The sequence below is a fragment of the Sturnus vulgaris genome, chromosome 8 (genome assembly GCF_052056855.1).
Source record: "Sturnus vulgaris isolate bStuVul1 chromosome 8, bStuVul1.hap1, whole genome shotgun sequence".
NCBI lineage: Eukaryota > Metazoa > Chordata > Aves > Passeriformes > Sturnidae > Sturnus > Sturnus vulgaris.
Genome location: NC_142250.1, coordinates 37,923,561 through 37,944,096, shown reverse-complemented (window position 1 = coordinate 37,944,096; position 20,536 = coordinate 37,923,561). Strand labels below are relative to the sequence as shown.

General features: G+C 49.1%; 1 protein-coding gene across 2 annotated transcripts in view; it reads right to left on the bottom strand.

The window, feature by feature from the left end:
* INPP5A (inositol polyphosphate-5-phosphatase A) overlaps nt 1-20,536 on the bottom strand; it is a 168,563-nt gene that overhangs the window by 115,135 nt on the left and 32,892 nt on the right. For both annotated transcript variants that reach the window (XM_014890666.2, XM_088169487.1), the window contains exons 2-4: nt 14,928-14,969; nt 8,702-8,802; nt 8,038-8,125 (exon numbers count right to left, since the gene is read on the bottom strand). In XM_014890666.2, coding sequence (XP_014746152.1) covers nt 8,038-8,125; nt 8,702-8,802; nt 14,928-14,969 — 231 coding nt within the window. The remainder of the gene's footprint in view (nt 1-8,037; nt 8,126-8,701; nt 8,803-14,927; nt 14,970-20,536) is intronic.

Genomic DNA, 20,536 nt, shown 5'->3' with positions numbered 1-20,536 from the left:
CAATTTAAAGCATTTCCTGTATTATTGGTGTTAGATCCTCAATTACTTCAGCAGGTAACACTGTTTTCCATTAAATGCTCCATCCCTGAGCACTTGGCAAACCTTTCCTCAAAATTCCCTGAGCCCTCAGCCCCTGTGAGGAGCCTGGGCAGTGGGGGGCAGTGAGGGGCTGGGGACTGGCCCATGGGGCTGGGGACTGGTCGACGGGGATGGGGACTGGCCCATGGGGATGGGGACTGGCCCGTGGGGATGGGGACTGGCCCGTGGGGATGGGGACTGGCCCGTGGGGATGGGGACTGGTCCATGGGGGATGGGGACTGGTCCACGGGGGCTGGGGACTGGCCCATGGGGCTGGGGACTGGTCCACTGGGGATGGGGACTGGTCCATGGGGATGGGGACTGGCCCATGGGGATGGGGACTGGCCCATGGGGATGGGGACTGGTCCACGGGGCTGGCACGGGACAGGGATGGCTCAGGACAGGGATGGCACAGGACAGGGATGGCACAGGGCAGGGATGGCTCAGGACAGGGATGCTGGGCACGGGACAGGGATGGCTCAGGACAGGGATGGCTCAGGACAGGGATGGCTCAGGACAGGGATGGCTCAGGACAGGGATGGCACAGGACAGGGATGGCACAGGGCAGGGATGGCACAGGACAGGGATGGCACAGGACAGGGATGGCACAGGGCAGGGATGGCTCAGGACAGGGATGGCACAGGACAGGGATGGCTCAGGACAGGGATGGCACAGGACAGGGATGGCTCAGGACAGGGATGCTGGGCACGGGACAGGGATGGCACAGGACAGGGATGGCACGGGACAGGGATGGCTCAGGGCAGGGATGGCTCAGGACAGGGATGGCACGGGACAGGGATGCTGAGCGCTGCCCCACAGCCCCAGCTCAGGGCTGCAGGATCCCTGTGGGTACAAGGGAAGGGTCAGGTGCCAGGGGATGCACTCCAAGCACTGCAGTGCCCCACACGTGCTCCCAGTGTGCCAAACTCAGCACAATCCAAACACTCAGAGTGAGGAGCAGCTCAGGGATGGGCTGGGGAAGAGACAGACTGCTCAGGGATGGAAGTAAATGTCCACAGCATGACAATACTTCTACAAGCATTTTTCCTGGATATTCCAGAAGCTGTAGGATTAACTTTGACATTCACCAACTTCCATCACGGACTGGCTTCTGTTCAATTAAAAGAAGACAGAAGACAATGAAGAGGTCAGACTTTGTGACACACATTTCAAGATGCTCCCAACTGTGTATGTCACCAAAACTCCTGAAAAAGCAGGAGGCTGTAAAGGGAAGGGATTCGGAGCTGATGGTGAACACGAGGAGGATGGACACAGTGAGGTAAGAGCTGCTGGGAAATGTGCAGAGCCTGATCCCGGGCAGGCACTGCCACCACGAGGCTCCATCCCGCTTTGCATTTTCCCTGCAAACAGGGTTAACATTCTCCTTTTTCCATTTCCCTTTTTCTACCACACACACCTCGCTAGAAGCACTTCTGTGCATGGCTGGAGATTTGCTTCGGGCATTTTAGGGCCTTTAGAAGGAATACCATCATGTTTTTAAAACGGTTTTATTCCTTTTATGGTGGAGCGAGGAGAGTGTAAAGATCACACGAGCACACAACCAGAGCTGTGCTGCCAGCTTCTGCCCAAGGCTACGACAGCCCTGCACCCGGGCAGCCTCCTGCTGCCACCAGCCTTCCACATGTGCCTGAGCACCAACAAAAACATCCCAAAGGATTGGCAGAGCAAGATTTGGTTAAAAATATTAACACTGACTTATCACTTAGGGAAAACAAAGCAACAGTGGGACAGGAGTGATGTGGGAGACTGATGATGACCGAGCACTTGCAGCTTTCTCATTTGTGCCTCTTGGAAAGGAGTCTGGGCTTTTCTCCATCCCAGAAAATTGTTCCCTGGATGAACCTCGCAGGAGTTAATTTGGGAAGAGTCTGAACGACACTCCTGGCTCCTCTGTGGCACCACCTGCATCACCTGATGCCACAGAAGATCAGAGATCATCACACCTGTGCCATGCAGCTGCTGCACCACTCAGACAAATTCCTCCTTCTCTGGGCTGCCCCACTGCAGCCTGGAGCTGCCCCAGTACAGCCTGGAGCTGCCCCCACTGCAGCCTGGAGCTGCCCCAGTGCAGCCTGGACCTGCCCCCACTGCAGCCTGGAGCTCCCCCACTGCAGCCTGGAGCTGCCCCAATGCAGCCTGGAGCTGCCCCCATTGCAGCCTGGAGCTGCCCCATTGCAGCCTGGAGCTCCCCCAGTGCAGCCTGGAGCTGCCCCAATGCAGCCTGGAGCTGCCCCCAGTGCAGCCTGGAGCTGCCCCAGTGCAGCCTGGAGCTGCCCCAATGCAGCCTGGAGCTCCCCCAGTGCAGCCTGGAGCTGCCCCACTGCAGCCTGGAGCTGCCCCAATGCAGCCTGGAGCTGCCCCACTGCAGCCTGGAGCTGCAGCTCCATCTCCTGGGGAAATCCTGCATTCCTGCATTCCTGCCAAGCCTGGGCATTCTGTAAAACTGATAATGAAGAAGTGGGCTGAGAACTCATCACCATGTGAATTCCCTCAATATTCAATTCAATTACAACTCTCTTCCTAAATCATCTTTTTTACTTAACCAAACTCTAAATTGACAGAGCTAATAAGCTCGGGAGAATCAGTGTACACCATCCATTTCTGGGAACAGGACGATATTTTCTAAGATGCATTAATAACTATGACAGGATTTATGTGTAAGATAAATTCATTTCAATTTCCTTTTTCAATTAATGGCCGATTATTTGAACTCAGCTCAACCAAAAATATTACTCAAGTATCATTAATCTAACAAAAATTAACTTTACTATTCTCTCAGTAACGAGCAGATATAATTTTAAGGTACAATAACACACTCGAATACCGTGTTGTCCATCTGTATTCCCAGCTTCACTCTCCCCATCTGCTGCCTCAGGTTATTGCTCCTGAGGACACTGGCTGGAGCAAAGGGCTGCCCTAGATGCTGCTGCAGGCTACCAGGGATTTATCTACCCCAGAGTAAGAGCCACTTCACAGAGAAAAAATACTACAGAGAAAAAATATTACAGAGAAAAAAATACTACAGAGAAAAAAATACTACAGAGAAAAAATACTACAGAGAAAAAATACCACAGAGTGTGTGAAATAAAACCAATCCAGGGGGAAAAGAGAAAGCACAGCCTTTTCCTGCACACCCTGGCAATGCCTGCTCTGGCTTTATCCTCAGTGCTCCACTGCCTGGTGCCACCCACCCGCAGTGGGGAGCACGGGGGGCTGCACGGCATGGGGACACACGGCATGGGGACACACGGCATGGGGACAGAGCTGGGGACACGGCTGGGGACACGGCTGGGGACACGGCTGGGGACACACGGCTGGGGACACGGCATGGGGACACGGCTGGGGACACGGCTGGGGACACACGGCTGGGGACACACGGCTGGGGACACGGCATGGGGACACACGGCATGGGGACACGGCTGGGGACACGGCTGGGGACACGGCATGGGGACACACGGCATGGGGACACGGCTGGGGACACGGCTGGGGACACGGCTGGGGACACGGCTGGGGACACGGCTGGGGACACGGCTGGGGACACACGGCTGGGGACACGGCATGGGGACACACGGCATGGGGACACGGCTGGGGACACACGGCATGGGGACACACGGCATGGGGACACACGGCTGGGGACACACGGCTGGGGACACACGGCATGGGGACACGGCTGGGGACACACGGCATGGGGACACGGCTGGGGACACGGCTGGGGACACGGCTGGGACATGGTTTGGGGACACACAGCCTGGGCACACGGGCACAGGGACACTGAGCTCCCCACGCCCCCAGGACCGTGCCATGGACCGGGGTGAGGGGCACGAGTGACCGCGGGGCCTCTGCCACCTCCAGCACCCCAAACCTCAGCCTCAGCTACTGAAACTCAGGATGGGCAGGGCTGTGGGAAGAAAGCTCGTCACAAAAATGCCTGTTAGCATTGTATTGTTTATTTGTAATTTACCCGTTACCACTGTATTGTTTATTTGTAACTCACTGTACAGTTTATTTGTAACTCACTGCATAGTTTATTTGTAACTCACTGTACAGTTTATTTGTAACTCACTGTATTATTTATTTGTAACTCACTGTACAGTTTATTTGTAACTCACTGTATTATTTATTTGTAACTCACTGTACAGTTTATTTGTAACTCACTGCATAGTTTATTTGTAACTCACTGTACAGTTTATTTGTAACTCACTGTACAGTTTAGTTTATCTGTACCTTACCCCTGTCCCCCCAGGTGGTCACTGCAGGGAAGTTTCATTTCAATCACTGTCTCACCCTTTCAACGCGGGGAGCTGGGCGAGCACAGCAACCCCTCCCCTTCAATCCACTGCTATTGATAAAATTCTGCTTGCAGCTTGAGGCTCTGCTGGTGTTTAAACACATCTCTCTAATGTCAGAAATGCTGCTTTTGAAAGGATGCCTTTTGTTCTGGTTTTATAAAATCTGAATGAAAGGCTGCTACCCAATGAACTGACTGCACCGTTATCGGGAGGAGGAGGAGGAGGAGGAGGAGGGTGAACCCCAGCACATCTCACGTAGAGCCCAGGGCCATCTGTTCATTGCAAGGTCACCCGTGGGCCTGACAGGCACACACACAGTGCAGGACTCTGTTTATTTTTAAAAACAAACCCATGCTGGGAATTGGAGCAGTCACCCCACTGTGCAGGGGCTTCTGCCATGAGCCCAGGGCTGTGCCAAGCCCGGAGCTCCCAAAAGCTCCTGCACACTCGGGACAGCAGCTCAGCTCATCCCTGGAGGTCAGCACTGATTTACTCCAGCAGAGATTATACAGAAACCACGAGGCCAACACAGCCACAAAGCTCTCAGCTACACTGGAGTTTCCTCTGCCTTCCCTGAACAATGAAAAGCCAAGGATTTGCTAAGCAATGTAAGACCTTAATTGAGTACTCCAAAAATCAATAAATACAAGGCACAAAGCAAAACTAGACTTGATCTAATTACAATAAAAATGCCACTGATTATACTGATATGTTTTTATATAAAAATAGTTATGGATCTGATGAAAACATCAATGTATTTCTGACTGATATTTTCTTATATATGTCTTTTCATTAATTATACATTCTCTGACAGAAATCAAGATCTATATAACATGTCATACAACAAAAGAAAGTACCATGCTTTCAAACAGGGCTCTACAGGAGGCTGTGTTTCACAAAGCTTTGCCAAGTGATTTGAGTGTCTGAAGTGTAGCACATGAGCCAGTTTATCCACACTCCACTGCTCTGGGTATTTCCAGTCAGAGCTGGAACAGCAGCACAGCTGCCAGTTGAGTTAATCTGGCATTTCTGGGAAGCCAGTGTCAGCCCAGAGGAGGCTGTCACCCAGCATGTCACCCAGTGGAGCATGTCACCTCATCCATAACTGCTGGCAGCTCCAGCACTGCCACCTCCCAGTGCTGACAGGCAGCAGCTCCCTGCCAAGAGACTCATCTGCAGGTCACTGGAAAATGGGATAAAGCTGTGCCTCTCCCAAGAGTGACAGCATCTGCTGTGTCCCCGTGTGCCCTGTGCCCCCTGTGACCCCTGCCTGGCCCTCATGAAAGCCTTGGGCCAGGAGTCACTGCCCAGAGCTGCCAATCCCAGTGTGACCCCTTCCCTGGGCCAGGAGTCACTGCCCAGAGCTGTCACTGCCACCCTGACCCCTTCCCTGGCACAGGGACCTGCCCAGAGCTGTCACTGCCACCCTGACCCCTTCCCTGGCACAGGGACCTGCTGTCCCAGCACCTTCCCCAGCCTTGCTCTCACTGCTCTGGGTTTATTCTGTGCATGTGTTTAATAAGTTCTGAGTGGCAGGAAATCCCAGCAGTCTCACCCTACCATCACTGCTGGCAGAACAAACACAATCCACTGAACCACAGCTCCCTCCCTCATCACAGCACCTGCCCTGCTCCCCACAAATCCCAGACCTAAACCAGCTGCTCCTACACCAGATTTGGTATATGTGACCATAAATGACAAATCCTGATACTAAGCTTTATGTCTGGGATGATGCAAAATGATCCATTTTGATCCTTAATACTATGTGGATTATTAGTTTTTAAAACCAAGTTGCTCCACCAGAGACACCTCATTATCACTGGTTTCTTATTTCTCATGTGGAATTTGCACCTGTGCTGCTGTGAGCTGGACTCAGAGGCTGCTGACAGTGCCAGCAGCCAAGCTCAGTAACTGGGCAGCAAAATCTGGTTGAGTTTTGCAGGAGCCAAGCCAAGTAAAGCCTTACAGAGGAAGTGATGCCAAAACTGGTAAAAAAGGGGACGTGAGAGCAGCAGGGATAAGGGTTAGCCAAACTCTAACTACCTGGGCTTCTCCCTTTCTAAAGCAAATAGCATTATACAACAATACATATGATAAACATTTCTATTTCAGAGTAATAATATAACGACCAAGCTGGCATCTACTGCCAAGTCTGTGCCTTAGAAGGGATGGAAAAAAGCCCACAGAAGTTACAGAACTCTGCAGTCAAACAGAACTCACAAGGAAACGTGGAGACATGACATGGTACAAGGCAAACCACACTGGAGATCAGAGCCAAACTTTACCCTAAATGGACACAGCACATGTGAGACCTGTGCTCACAGTCACACACACTGAGCAGAGGAGCTGGACACGTGCCAGGTCAAATCACATGTGGGAAAACCCATCTCTGTGAATCTTTGATTCCTGCCAGGATCTGTCAGTGAGGACTGAGAGCATTCAGTGCCAAAATGCAGACTCGAACAAGCCAGGGGTTAAGGAGCTCACCCTCTCTCCTTTCCAGGGTTTTGGGCTTTGGTTCCAAGCCACTACTACAGTCTAAGGTATAAAACACTCCTCTAGCACTCAGCATTTCCTCCCAGTGATAGGAACACAAAACATCATTGAGTAATTGCTCTTCCTTCGGGTTCTGCCTTTTCCACACTAAGCAGATTCAGCTCTAGAAGGTTCTTAAGGGTTACAAACAGCCTATCATGTGGAGTACACATCAAACACTTCTGTAAACCCATTCTGTTTCTTTAAAGTCACCACTTCAACAGAGGGTAATTTAACCAAACAACAAGAACATGGTTTTGGTTATATTATTTCCATAATTATTTCCATATTATTTTGGTTACATTATTTCCATAATTCCATAACATTGGTACTAGCTGTCTTAGATGCCTCCAAGCTGGGCAGTTGGTTTTGTTATTGTCTGCACTGTGCTCCAGGTGCTGCTTTTGGCTCCTCCGAGCCACCACTGCCACTGAGCAGCACACTGGGGGACAAGGAAGCTTCTGCCCTGGGAGATGTCACTGACTGACCTCCAAAGGCTTGTTTGCTGCTGTACAACCTAGCAGGGATCACTGGGACAAAGAGCAGAGGTGCTGGCACAGTGCCCAGCCCTGGCACCGACCTCGCCAGCCTTTGTGCTCTGCAGGAAAAACCCGAACCCAACCCCACCATCACCCTGCATGTGCTGGACACCACTGGTGTGCTCATGCAGACCTGTGCTGTGGCTGCTGTCACCATGCCTCAGGCCAGGGACGCTGGGAGCCAGCTCTGGAGATCCTCTACACAAACCCTGAGCCCCTGCCAAGCCCTCACCAGCTCATCACACCCAGTGCTGGCACCACCTCACACTGCCAGGCTCGGCAATGGGAGGTGACTCTGAGCCACCAAAGCTGGCTGTGGGAGGAAAGAACAACTCTGACAACAAATTTAAACAAAAGACTGTCTGCACACTGATATTCTGCTCATTTTACATGGATGCAGCTCTGTGAAATCAGCATGCACACATGCCACAGAATAAACACTGCTAGTAGTACAACATAGTAAAAACATCCTCAGCATCAGATGGAAACAGCTCACAGCCCCACATGGGTCAAAAATCCCAAACAGAAGAAACTGACCTTCGGTTAAACTACACCAGTGAAATAAAGAAATTTACCGTGAAATGTTCCTGTGATTTATAGTTCTCATCCAGGTAAACTCGAGCTCTGTTGTAGTCTTTCATTGCATCACTTGATAACAGTTCTCTGAAAGAGAAAGGGAAGACAGAACATGTAAAGGGAGGCACGGATGCACGGCACTGCCCCAGCACTGCTCTGTGCTGTGACATCCCCACATCACCCAGAGGGACCCAGCACCTTCCTCTTCCTCGGGGGAACTCGGGGACAGAGTGTCCCCCCGGGGACAGAGTGTCCCCAGTGTCCCCAGCACAGCATCCTCAGCGTGGTGAGAGCTGCCCAGCGCCATCCTGACAGGACAGGACTGGGAAGGGCGCAGGGTTTGTGTCCCGGGATTTGGGATTGGCGCTCCGGTGCCATTCGGACAGGACTGGGAAAGGAAGGGAACAGGGTTTTGTTTCCCGGGATTTGGGATTTTGGGATTTTGGGAATTTGGGATTCGCGCCGTTCCCGCCGCCGCCAGCAGAGGGCGCGCGCGGCTCGCGGGCGCTGCCCCGGGCTCGCTCCGACCCCGCCAACCTCGGCGCGATCAATTAATTATAAATTAATTACAAATTAATTACATGGGAATAAATAATCGCGGCATGGCTCTCCGCTGACTGATCGCCCTTGTCCCCGGCTCGGGGGCCAGGCTATGCCACTTACTTCACGAACTTGTCCACATGAGACATCGAAGCTTCATAGTTCTTCCCTCCGAATTCTTGACAGTGCAGAGCCATGAAATGGGGCTTGTGTGCATGGACAACCTGGAACAGAGAGAAAAGCGACTTTTAGGGCTCAGCACACAGCATGAACGGCAGATCCAGGTGATCAGGACAGGCAGCTCCACCTGAGAGGTGACTGCATCATTTGCTATCCACAGAAAGGATCATAATACCCAATTATCATCTTAAATATTCTTAACTAATATTTCCTTTTCTAAGCTATGACTTAGTTCCTGGGACTTTGCTCTCCATCAGTGCCTGTGTCCCTGCCTCCCCAGGGACATTTCTGGACTCTGCTCTCCATCAGTGCCCAGCACAGCTCCTGCAGTGGCCAGGGGGCTCAGGACCAGCTCAGGACTGCAGCTGTGGAGCCCGGCCAGGGGAAGCCTGGCAGAGGTTCATGCACACCAAAGGCAAGGAGAACTCGGTGTCCTGCTGTGCCCAGGGCACACAGGGAACTGCAGCAGGGCCAGCCCACGGCAGCCAGCCCTGCAGAAAGAAGGGAATGTCCTGCCGTGGGCTCCTGAGTCATTTCCAGCAGTCACTTCCCCTGCACCTCAGATTCCCGGTCACTGGAACATCTTGGCACTGACCTGCCTGGGGGAACAGTCTGAGGTGAGCTGCTGGCAGTGTTACTGGGTAAAGGGAAAATGCAAATTTTGATTAGATTCCATTAGATTATTAATGCGGGTTTCTGCCAACAGAGCTATTAGCAATTTGCTTTAAAGCATGCCATCATCGGTAGGGATGGAGAATGAACCAGAGCAGGACCCAACAGTAAGTTTAACTGGGGGGAAGGAGGGGGAGAAAAATTAAAGAACAAAAAATAAAAACAGTAATTAAAAAATCAGGTGCCAGACTAGATGTCTAAAAACATACCTGAAATGCAAGAAATGATACCCAACTAACTGGGACATGCTTTTCCTCTGATATATATATATTTCCTACCACAGATTTACAAACAACTGAGGCACAGTTGCTGAGAAGGTGTCCCTGCCCAGGTGCTCCTTTCTGCCCACGGGAGCCCTGGCTATCAGAGCCAGCAGCAGGGAATGGCAGCACTGATTTACCTGCCTGGGCCATTCTGTTTGCAAAGCCTAACCCCAGGCCAGCCCAATTCTCCATTGTGCTTCATTGGTCAAATCAGCTCTAGATTCCAGGTCCTGATCTTGTCTACCTGGAGAGCTCTCTGAAGTCAGCATCACCAGAAAGCAGCTCGAAGTGTTTAACCCTTTAAGCCAACACAGCCACTGCCACTGTCACTGTGCCAGGGCAGCACAGGCAGCAGCACCCTGAGCATCCATCACTCATTAAATCTGTCACTCATTAAATCTGTCACTCATTAAATAACTGCTGCAGTAACAGCTCTTCTCACACAGCTCATGAAAATATAAACTGATAAGACAGAAACATAATGAACTATTTCAAGTAAGATTTAGGCACAAACTATCCCACAGTCATGAACCACGGGGAGCCCTGAATGGGGAGTCCAGCAGGGAGACAACACTGGAGAACAACTCTACTGTGCTGAAGCAGCACCAGAAAACACTTCCAGCCTCTGGAGATGCAGGACACAGGTTTTTTTGTTTGCATACAAATCCTTGAGAACTTGAAATCATAGTTGGTATTAAAAAAAAGGGAAAAAAATGATGTCATTTTTAATGGGGAAACAGCATTGGCTTAATAGCAGTGAGGTCCTTGTGGCATTCCTTGCAGGTTAAACCACTAGAACATACCTGAATATTGGTTATGTCCTCTCATATAGTAAGTACCCTCCAACTAAAAGCAAATTGGCTCTGCTTCATTACCTTTTACTAGTTTTCTACTCTTATGGGAGAACAAACAGTACATAATAATGAGTAATGAATGCTTCAGAGCTGAAAACTCCCAGTTGCCAGAGGTTAAAGATCATATATGAGACCACATAAATAATGAATTTGCATCCACAGCAGCACAATGTATTTACAAAGTTGGGCATTATTTTCAATTCTGGATATGCAAAAACAGTGTAAAGGAAGCCACAATCAGGAGGTTATTTTGGGGGATGTGGTAACTAAGCAAGATGCTCCAGCACAGAACTGGTGAAGAGGACAAGGCTGACATCTCATTCTGCAGGTGTTTGCCTGTTTGGGGAATGGGGATGGGGCCCCAAGGATGGCAGGGTGGGCCAGGCTGGGCTGGAACTGGGCCAGCAGCCACAAGAGGACACAGCCCACTCTGCTGGCCAGGCCTCCCTCCGAGGACACAGGGGCACCAGAGCTGGACCTCAACCCAAGCAAGGAGTGGAGAAGAGCAGCTTGAGCCTTGATGTTGTGTAAATAGGATTGCTTAAAAAATAGCAAAATACGAGCTGCAGCTTCCTTCTGGGCTATGAAATACAATTTAGCACAATTTAATGTGGTCCTAAAGCACTTCAAGTACTTCCAGTTTCCAGGAGGAGGCTCCTCCTGGGGAGCAGGCACCCAGAACCAGCATCCCCTACCCTGGACACAGCCCATGGACACAAACCAACAACCAGCAGCCCAAACAGCCCCACCTGAGGAGAACATCATCTGGAAAAGGGCTGAGACTTCAGCCTGGAAGGGCTGCAGAGTTTTTCCACCCCCTCTAGTTAAAAAAAAAACTTAATCACCCCCTCTAATTAAAAAATTAAGTCGACTAAAATAATTAAACAAGCTTTGAGTGGCTGGGTGGGGTTTTTTTGTGTTTTGGGATTTTTTTGTTTGGTTGGTTTTGGCCTTTTTTTGTTTGTTTTCCTTCCTTCTCTGCAAAGGGTAACACACGAAGTTCCCACGCAGCTATACCAAGATGACCTTTAGCTATTAGGTAAACTTTTAACTTCTGTATTACTACAAATAAAGGCTCAAAATACTCTCAAACACATCAGGCAACATGGAAAATTGCATTAGGGGAAAAAACCCTCTGGCTCCAAGTTTGCATCTAAAATGACCATGTGCCACAAATGTGACACAAGAAGATTGTTACTGAAATCAGTGCAGATTTCCAGCAGCTCCAGCTCCTGAATTCCTGCTGCCCCAAACATGAGACCCAGGGCAGATGGAGAAAGGGCAAGGGATGGGGAAAGAGGGAGTGAGAAGGGAAAGGGGTCATAAGAAAAGAAATAAGCCAAAGTCCTCTCTCTGTGCTCCTACAGCCTTTGCTTGCCAACAGCTTCCCTCACGTTCCTGGAGCTCGTTCCCCCGGATTTCTTCCTGTGCACTGACCCAGAGGCTGCAAACCAGGGCATGGGCACTTGGCACGAGTGGGACAAAACTCCCATGTGCACATTCTGTGAATATTCTCATTTGCATGGCAGCCAGTTCCCCAAATCACCCCACTGCTTGTTAAGCACTAACATCCAGATCATCCATCATCCCATTTCTGGGTAAGAACTGAACTCTTCCCTGTCACACATTAAACACTCCAAAACATTGTCCTCAGGCTGCTTCCACTCTGTCCCAACAATCCCTCTCCCTCCTTGTTTCCAGTGTAGGTTTCTGGGGTAAGAGAATTTTTCCTGGAAAGAGAACTAGAGTCCAAATTCAGCTCTCTCAGACCCAAGGCACCAGCACCTGTCTGCAGTTAGGAGATGCACCAGGACTCCATCCTGCCTCCCTGTAAAGCAGCTTTTCCACCATCCAGTGCAATTCCCAATTCTCAGGGCCACACTGTGACACACTTGCTCACAAAGCCTTTTTCCTGTGGTTTTGATTCCAGCAGATTGTCTTCAATTGCAAATACAACTTTCTGCTTTGAACATTAGAAACCAGAGCCACCTCTGAAAGCTCTGGGATTTGCAGCACCTTCCCCCCACAGTGCTTGCTTCTATCCCTGATGGGACACAGGTTCAGGTGCTGAAGTGTCACCTGTGGCACACAGGGTGGCACAGAGCACAGGGTGGATGGCACAGCCTGAGCAGCACCAGGCCAAGGGCAGGATGCTGTGCTGTCCTTGGAAATGCATGCAGCACGTCAGTCCACGGGAACACATCAGTGACTGGTATTCTCCCATGGCAGCAAATAAAACCCCTTATTGTAACTTAGTGCAACTTAGAAACAAGTCCACACAATGCTCTTCGACATCCGTTCATGACGGGGTTTATTTCTAGAAACATTTTAAACTTAGAGAGGTAATGGTGCTTCCTTTTCTGTGGAGAGCGTTTTGCCTGCTTACACAAGCACCTCATCCTCAGAAGTTATGCAAACTGCCCTGACACAACTGCATATGCAAATTGAATTCCTCAGAAGAATGGAAAAACTGCCGCCTGTGGTTTCTCTGGTTTGGAGCTGCCAGGAGCACACAGAGGCGTTTTCCAGGCTGCAGCTGGCAGAGCTTTCCCCCAGGGCTGCACACAATAATCCCCTGGGCTGGGCGCTTGCTGAGCCGCGCTCAGGGGCTTTGGGGACAGGGTTTGCCTTTTCCCCAAGGAGCTCTGTGCCAAGCTTTGCCCCACGACCCCCTGCCTCGGAGAGCTTGAGCAGCCAGCCCAGAGGGGAAACAGGACCAGGCCAGCAGCAGCCATGGGCACTGCCAGCTTTGGCCTCTGCCTCTTTTTCCTTTCTTTCTCTTTTTAAAGATACAATTCTCATATGCAGGGACAGAGGTATGGAGAGGGAGCAGAGCAGAACGCCCCGAGCTGATGGATGGGCTGGGGTCTGCTCTGCCTCAGCAACACCTGGGCTGGAGCCTGCAATTCCTGGATAATTTTATTCCTCTTTGGAATTGTGCACACACAATAATATTTACTGGGCCCAAGACAGACCACGTTCAGCCACGTGTCAGTGCTCCCTGCCCTAAGATAGCAGCAGCTCGTTCTTCCCCTCCTCTTCCTGTTTTCCACAAACTATTCTGAAGTGTTTCTGCAGTGCTCATCCCACTTCAGTAAACAATGAACACAGAAGGAGTCTCCTTGATAAAGATATGTAAGTAATGTGATGACGAAAAACATGCAGCCATCTAAAAAAAAACCAACCAAAAAGAAGAGAGTTCTCTCTGTTTATTTGTATTTCCAGCATAGGAAGAGTTTTTCCTGAAGCTGTGGAGGGCTGGAATCACAGCGAGCTGTGATCAGTGCAGGCACCGTGTACACACTGCATGTACACACAGCAGTGACCACCCAGCATGGGAGAAAACGACAGAGATGAACGTGAAGTTGGCAGATAATAAAGAATCTAAGAGTGGTTACTGCACCTTGGATTTCTGCAGATCTCTTACATTTGCCAGTAAAAGTGAATGGTATTTTACATCAGTGTAATAAAGGTCACAGGCTCATGTAAAACACTCGTGGGATGCTTTCACTTACAGAAGCAAACGATGAAATACTGCTGATCATATTTTCTGCACACAGTTTCACTTTAAAATTCGAAGAGCACAACTTTGTTGTGGAGCTGTTTTTGTGTAAGAGCTGCAGGACTGGGTACAGCAATGCCGTGGCACTCAAAGCTGCTGTGGCACAAAGTCCCTGCCCCTGGCACGGGGCGGCTCCCCAGGGACCTCAGGGTCCCTCCAGGTCCCTCCAGGGCACACGGGGTGGGACCGGGCAGTCCCTGAGCTCTGCCAGCAGCTCCCACTGCTTCCCGGGGATGGCATCTCCCTGCCCATCCCTACTGCTGTGACACGGGGGGGACAGGGGCTTCTACACTTTCAAAAACCCCTCACACCAGAAGGTTACAGCACATTTTATAACGTGGGCTCAACGCCAATATTTTCACATTACCAAACAAGAAAATTGTTGAGAAAGAGCAGACACAGGATTGATTTATTGCAAACCAATGCCCAAAATTGTCATATTTCAATTTTAAGGTAAATTAGACTTCCAAACAGGTTTGTTTTTTTTTTAAAGAAGTACTCAAATATGTATCTTACTCAGCAGACTTGAAAGACCATTTCATGCCAAACTGAAGCCAATTTTATAAAACCTGAATATATTTCTTTAGGCAGATAATTGCTGATGACAACAAACTGTGCTTATATATGTTGGATTTTTATAATGACTACTTAAAAATCTACAAAGAGACATATTTTTCAGGGCTGTCTTTTACTACAAAATAAAATCACTACAAAATAATTTGTAATTTCACTTCACAAAGCAAAAGATGCTGACATTATTAATTAGGTCAATAAACAAAGATGCACAGAACTCCATGAGAAAATAAACTTTACCTTACCTGATAAAACTCCCGAAGCCAATTCTTCTGTAAATTTTCTGGCTGAAAAACAAAAGGCAAAAAAATTAATTAAGAACAAGAGAAATCTATTTTTACATCAGTATTGTGATCTCATTGCTTTCCTCGGTGTACTCAAGGAGGGAGCTTTTTTCCCAATTAAAGCACAAAGTACAAACAGGAGGATGTTCCTCCATGATGCCACTGGCCAGACCTCACCTTTCATTCCCAGCTCCCCCCTGATTGCCACCAAAAGTGCATTTTGTCCAGGACTGCTCAGCATTTGTGCCCACAGGCGTCTCAGGCAATGGCACAGCTGAACTGTGCCTGTGGGAAGGGCACATTCCCCACCTGGGCATCAGGAACCTGCCCAGGTGCCAGCCCCTGGGCTCCTGACCCCCCTTTCCTCACAGCACGGGCCAGAGGGATGACAGTGATTTTGGGGATGCTCATCCCACCACACCTGCCAAGGACAAACTGGGAGAAGCATTTCCAGATTGCTGCAGAAGTTATGAAAACTGAAGCAGCAAAACTGCAACAGATCCCAGCCTAGATGTGATCACAGAGGGAGAGAATTCATCTGTTGAGCTTTATCTTCAGCAAGACTTCTGATAATTTCTCATCCAAGGGGGAATAACAATCCAGACTTCCTTGTCACAGCAGTGGCAGCCATCAGAGGGAGGCAGCAGAAGCTCTCACTGAAAACCAGAACCTCAGCCCTGAGCCTGTGACACCAAGTGCCCAGAGGCACCAAACTTCTCTCCCCCATCACGTGTGCTGTTTTCACTGCTGGATCCAACTTCCAAACCAAACCTGGAGCAGCTGGAGCAGCCCTGGAAGGTGCCCATCTCAGCTGCTCAGTAACCAGTTCCAAGAGAGAGGGAGCAAAGGAGATCTCTGGGGCTGCCAGCACGACCCCTGTGCCCTGGCACAGCCCCTGGCCCCGTGCCCACAGCCCAGCAGGGCTCCTCTGGCACCACCACATCCTTCCTTTCCACTGCCCCCACTCCGTGGTACAATTCTGTAACCCAGCCCTCGGCCTCCTCTCCAGCCACCTCACATAAATGAAACAACATGAAGTTTTGAAGGACTGGAGATAACAATCAAGTAGAAAGATAATTTATCTTCCTCTTATTTTTCTGTCTAAAAATAGGCACATTATATTTCATGTCTTCCACAGGCTTTAGACTTCTTCCTATCCTTTCCCTCCACACTCTGTCCTTCATTAAATTATCTCATTCTTTTTGTAACATAATGAAAATTAATCTTTTCTCTGTCCTCTTTGATGCTAAATCCTTTCATACCCATTCACCAATGAACCAATTTCTGCTGGGTCACTAATCCAAGCCCCACTTTTTCAATCTCTTTCTTTCTGGCTATCCCCACCTCCAGCTCTGCTCCTGCTGGCTGAATCCAGTCCTTCTCCCCAGCAAAATACCCACAGACATGAACATTTTGGTAGGAATGTGTAGAGCTATAGAATGGGTTGGGTTGGGAGGGACCCCAAATCCTACCCAGTGCCACCCCTGCCATGGCAGGGACACCTCCCACTGTCCCAATGTCCAACCTGGCCTTGGGCACTGCCAGGGATCCAGGGGCAGCCACAGCAAATCTGGGAATTCCATCCCCACCCTGCCAGGGAACAATTCCTGCCCCAAATCCCATCCAGCCCTGCCCCCTGGCAGTGGGAGCCATTCCCTGTGTCCTGTCCCTCCATCCCTGTCCCCAGCCCCTCTCCAGCTCTCCTGCCACTCAAGGAGCCGCAGTCTCTGCTCCAGGTGTGTCCCCAGGTGTTCCCCTGGCAACACCAGGTGTGGTCAGCAGGGATTCCTCAGGGTAATTCCTCCTCAAACTCTGCCATTCCCTGAGCCTGCGGGAGCTCTGCTTCCATCCCAGCCTTCAGGCTCACACTTGACTCCACCGAGCCACAAATAGAAACTGTCCCCTCAAACAGGCACAGCACCCAGGCAGCTCCACATGGGATCCATATGGAAAACCAGCACAGGCGTCCTGCCTGCACTGCTCCCTGCAATTAAAAACAGTTTTGACCTTTTCCTGGAATTCCAAATCCCACTCAAACTCTCTCTTTTCATGCGGAGTCTCCACTTGAAGCCTATTTATGTCACACTGGTCACTGTAATGGTCAGCTTTCTAAGGAAAGCCAGTCAGCTTGTGGACACATGAACACCACACGAGCTGGGAACAGCCTGAAAACAAACGGCTTTTCAAATCCAGCACACAAGCAGTCCCTCTTCTCCCCACTATTTCTATTTCCTACAAAATTATACTCCACAGCCAACAGGAAAGCTTTAACCCTGCTGCAAAAATATACTCAGATGGGGAAGGAGTCTTTTCAAAAAAACGAGAAAGAATATATATTTAGACAGGGTAAGGAGCCTTTCCTTCAAAAGGAAAAAGGGAAGAGAACTAAATGAAGCTAAATTAACAGCCTGGAAAATTTCTTTTCAGCTTTGCTCAGAGGGAAATGGAAGAAAGCCCATGAATTATAGAAAGCAGGTTCTATTTTGTGAAGTTTATTTTTAGCAAAGAATAGGCTCATTTTTTAAGCTAAAAGGAAAAAAAAAATCTTGACTCACTTTGTAAAAACTGGGCTCCAAAATGAATCAGAGGACAAGTGGCCACTTGGACTCTGCACACTGCCTGAACTCACAAGGCACAACCAACCCCAATTTTTACTAAAAAAAAAAAATATACAAATACTAACCTAACCCTAACCCTAGCCTGACTGAAAGAGCCCCAACATCCCCCATGGGCTGAGGGATCCCTGGAAGCTGAGCTCCAGAAATCTCCTGGCATCCCTCAGCAGTCACAGAGTGCCAGGGTGCAGTCCCAGGCAGGACCCCGAGCCTTTTCATCCTAACCTTCACGAAAAATAGCAAATACAGGCTATTTCCCCCTGCTTTTACTATACTTGATTTTCTGCTTATTTAATGAAAAGCAAAACGTTTGATCAAGTTCTGTTTGAGCAGCAGCAGGCTTCCTAAAAACTTCGGTCGAGTCTGTCAATTTGAGTGACCATCACAATTGTTTCAGCAGAATTATTTATACCATGATTTTTTGATCTCTTATATTGTTTTTGTAAATTTACTGGCATCCTTTAGACATTTATATTCAAAGATCCACGGGATTTTAATCTATTTTTATTTTCAGATAGGCTTGTAAGCATGGCTGTTGCTATGCTTTATTGAGCTACACAGATGACACTGGAAAACCCTCCCATAGCTGGGTACCATTAATGTGAGTTTTGTACCAACTTCACACTCTTAAATGACAAACAAAAAGATGATAATCTGCATGTTCCGTTCACATGACCAGTTCACAACATTTCAAAGCCCATGGAGACAAACCAACCAGGAAAACTAGAATTCTGAGTTCAAGAAAAAACATCGAAGGAGAAGTGCAGATTGTTCAAAACCCAAATTTTTATTAAACACTGAGAGACCCGAAGGCTCCGTGCCTCTGCACAGCCAGGGGGGTGTGTGAGCTGAGCCCGGGCACACAGGACAGAGCAGCAGCTCCTGCAACAGCCAAGGCTGTGAGAGACAGCCGGGAGCTGCACCTGCACACAGAGCACACACACACTGGGCTGGAGGGAGCCAGGGGAGAGACAGCGCTGAACCCTCCCAAAGAGCTGCGGGAACAATGGAACAGCAGCCAAGGGGAGCAGGCAGTGCTGAACCCTCCCAAAGAGCTGGGGGAACAATGGAACAGCAGCCAAGGGGAGCAGGCAGTGCTGAACCCTCCCAAAGAGCTGCGGGAACAATGGAACAGCAGCCAAGGGGAGCAGGCAGTGCTGAACCCTCCCAAAGAGCTGCGGGAACAATGGAACAGCAGCCAAGGGGAGCAGGCAGTGCTGAACCCTCCCAAAGAGCTGAGTGCCCAGACACACACAGGTGCAAGAGTGTGTGCAACATTATATACATATATATATATATATATAATATAGAGAGAGCAAGTGTGTAACATATATATAATATACAGAGCATGTGTGCAACATATATATAACATATAGTGTATATATATATGTTGCACACTCGCTCTGTAATACATAGATCAAGTGTGCAATATGTATATAATATATGGAGTGTGTAATATATATACTTAATATATAGAGCGAGTGTGCAATATATACTATATAGAGCGAGTGTGTAACATATATTATGTAGAGAGTGAGTAACATATATATATTATATAGAGAGAGCATGTGTAACATATATATTATATAGAGTGTGTAACATATTATATATATGCTACACACTCACACCATGCATTATATATATTAGAGTGTAACATATATATGGAATATATAGAGAGTGTGTGGGTAACACACGTATATATTATATAGAGAGCGTGTGGGTAACACATATATATATTTTATATATGTTACACACACTGTGTATAATATATTTATATCATACATTCATACCACAAGCACAGTCAGTGACTCCTCAAACAGCCCAGGACAGGGCAGGGACAGAGCTGCCTGTCTTCAGTGTCTTCAGTGTCTATAGAATAAGGCAGCACGTGCTGGCAGCACTCCCCCCTGGACAGGACCTTTCTAACCCTGAGAGCCTCGCTGACCACCCCTGCATGTTTTAAGACCCTAAAACACCCACAGAGCCACCGAGATGGCCCCGAAAGCAAGGCTGGACAGAGCTCACAGCAGCTCCGGCAATGCCACAGCTGCCCTTAAAGCACCCACAACTCTGGGGGCACCCACAAACCCCTGCCAAGAGCTGAGGTGGACAGGACACGCTCTGAGCCCACCTGAAACATCCTCCTGTGGGCATGGGAGTGAAAAAATGGGTCAGAACAACAAATGCTTTTTGATAAAGAACATCTGGGTCTGTAAAAGTGTCACCAGTTTAGTTTAATTTGGAGGCTGGGATGTAGAGTGCCCTGCAACCTTGAGCCCAGTGGGGACAAGTGCCAGGAGGGGGTGACAGGAGGGGGTGACAGGAGGGGGTGACAGGAGGGGGTGACAGGAGGGGGTGACAGGAGGGGGTGACAGGAGGGGGTGACCAGCAGCTCCCTGCAGGCAGGACAGGGCAGGGCAGTGAGGAGGGAACACCACAAACACGCTGCTTGTTCAACAAGATCTGAGCAGCTCTGCCTCAGATTCCCAATGTGGATATTTGGGAGCCCCAACTAAACTCTAGAGACAAAGGAACAAGGCCAACTCAAAAATATCCCTCAAAGACAATAGGAAAGGAAAAAAATAAAACCAGAAAACTACTCATTACCAATGGAAAAAAAGTGAAGTTTACATGACAAACTTGAAACTGTCACCTAATTCAGCATAAACAATGTTTGCATCTAATACATGATTATTCAGGGCAGTGAATAAAAGCAATCTGCCATTCATAAGAACAACTAAATCTCAGAAGGTTCAGTCACATACAATACCCAAGGTCGTAACACAAGATTTTAACTCCCAAGCAGAAAGATGAAAACTGCACTCCCAGTACCTTGAGGCTGTGGAGCTTTAGAGTCAGCACCAGGAGCCCAAGTCCAGGCTGGACGGGGCTTGGAGCACCCTGCTCTGCTGAAGGTGTCCCAGACTGAATGAAATTATCTTTAAAGGTCCCTTC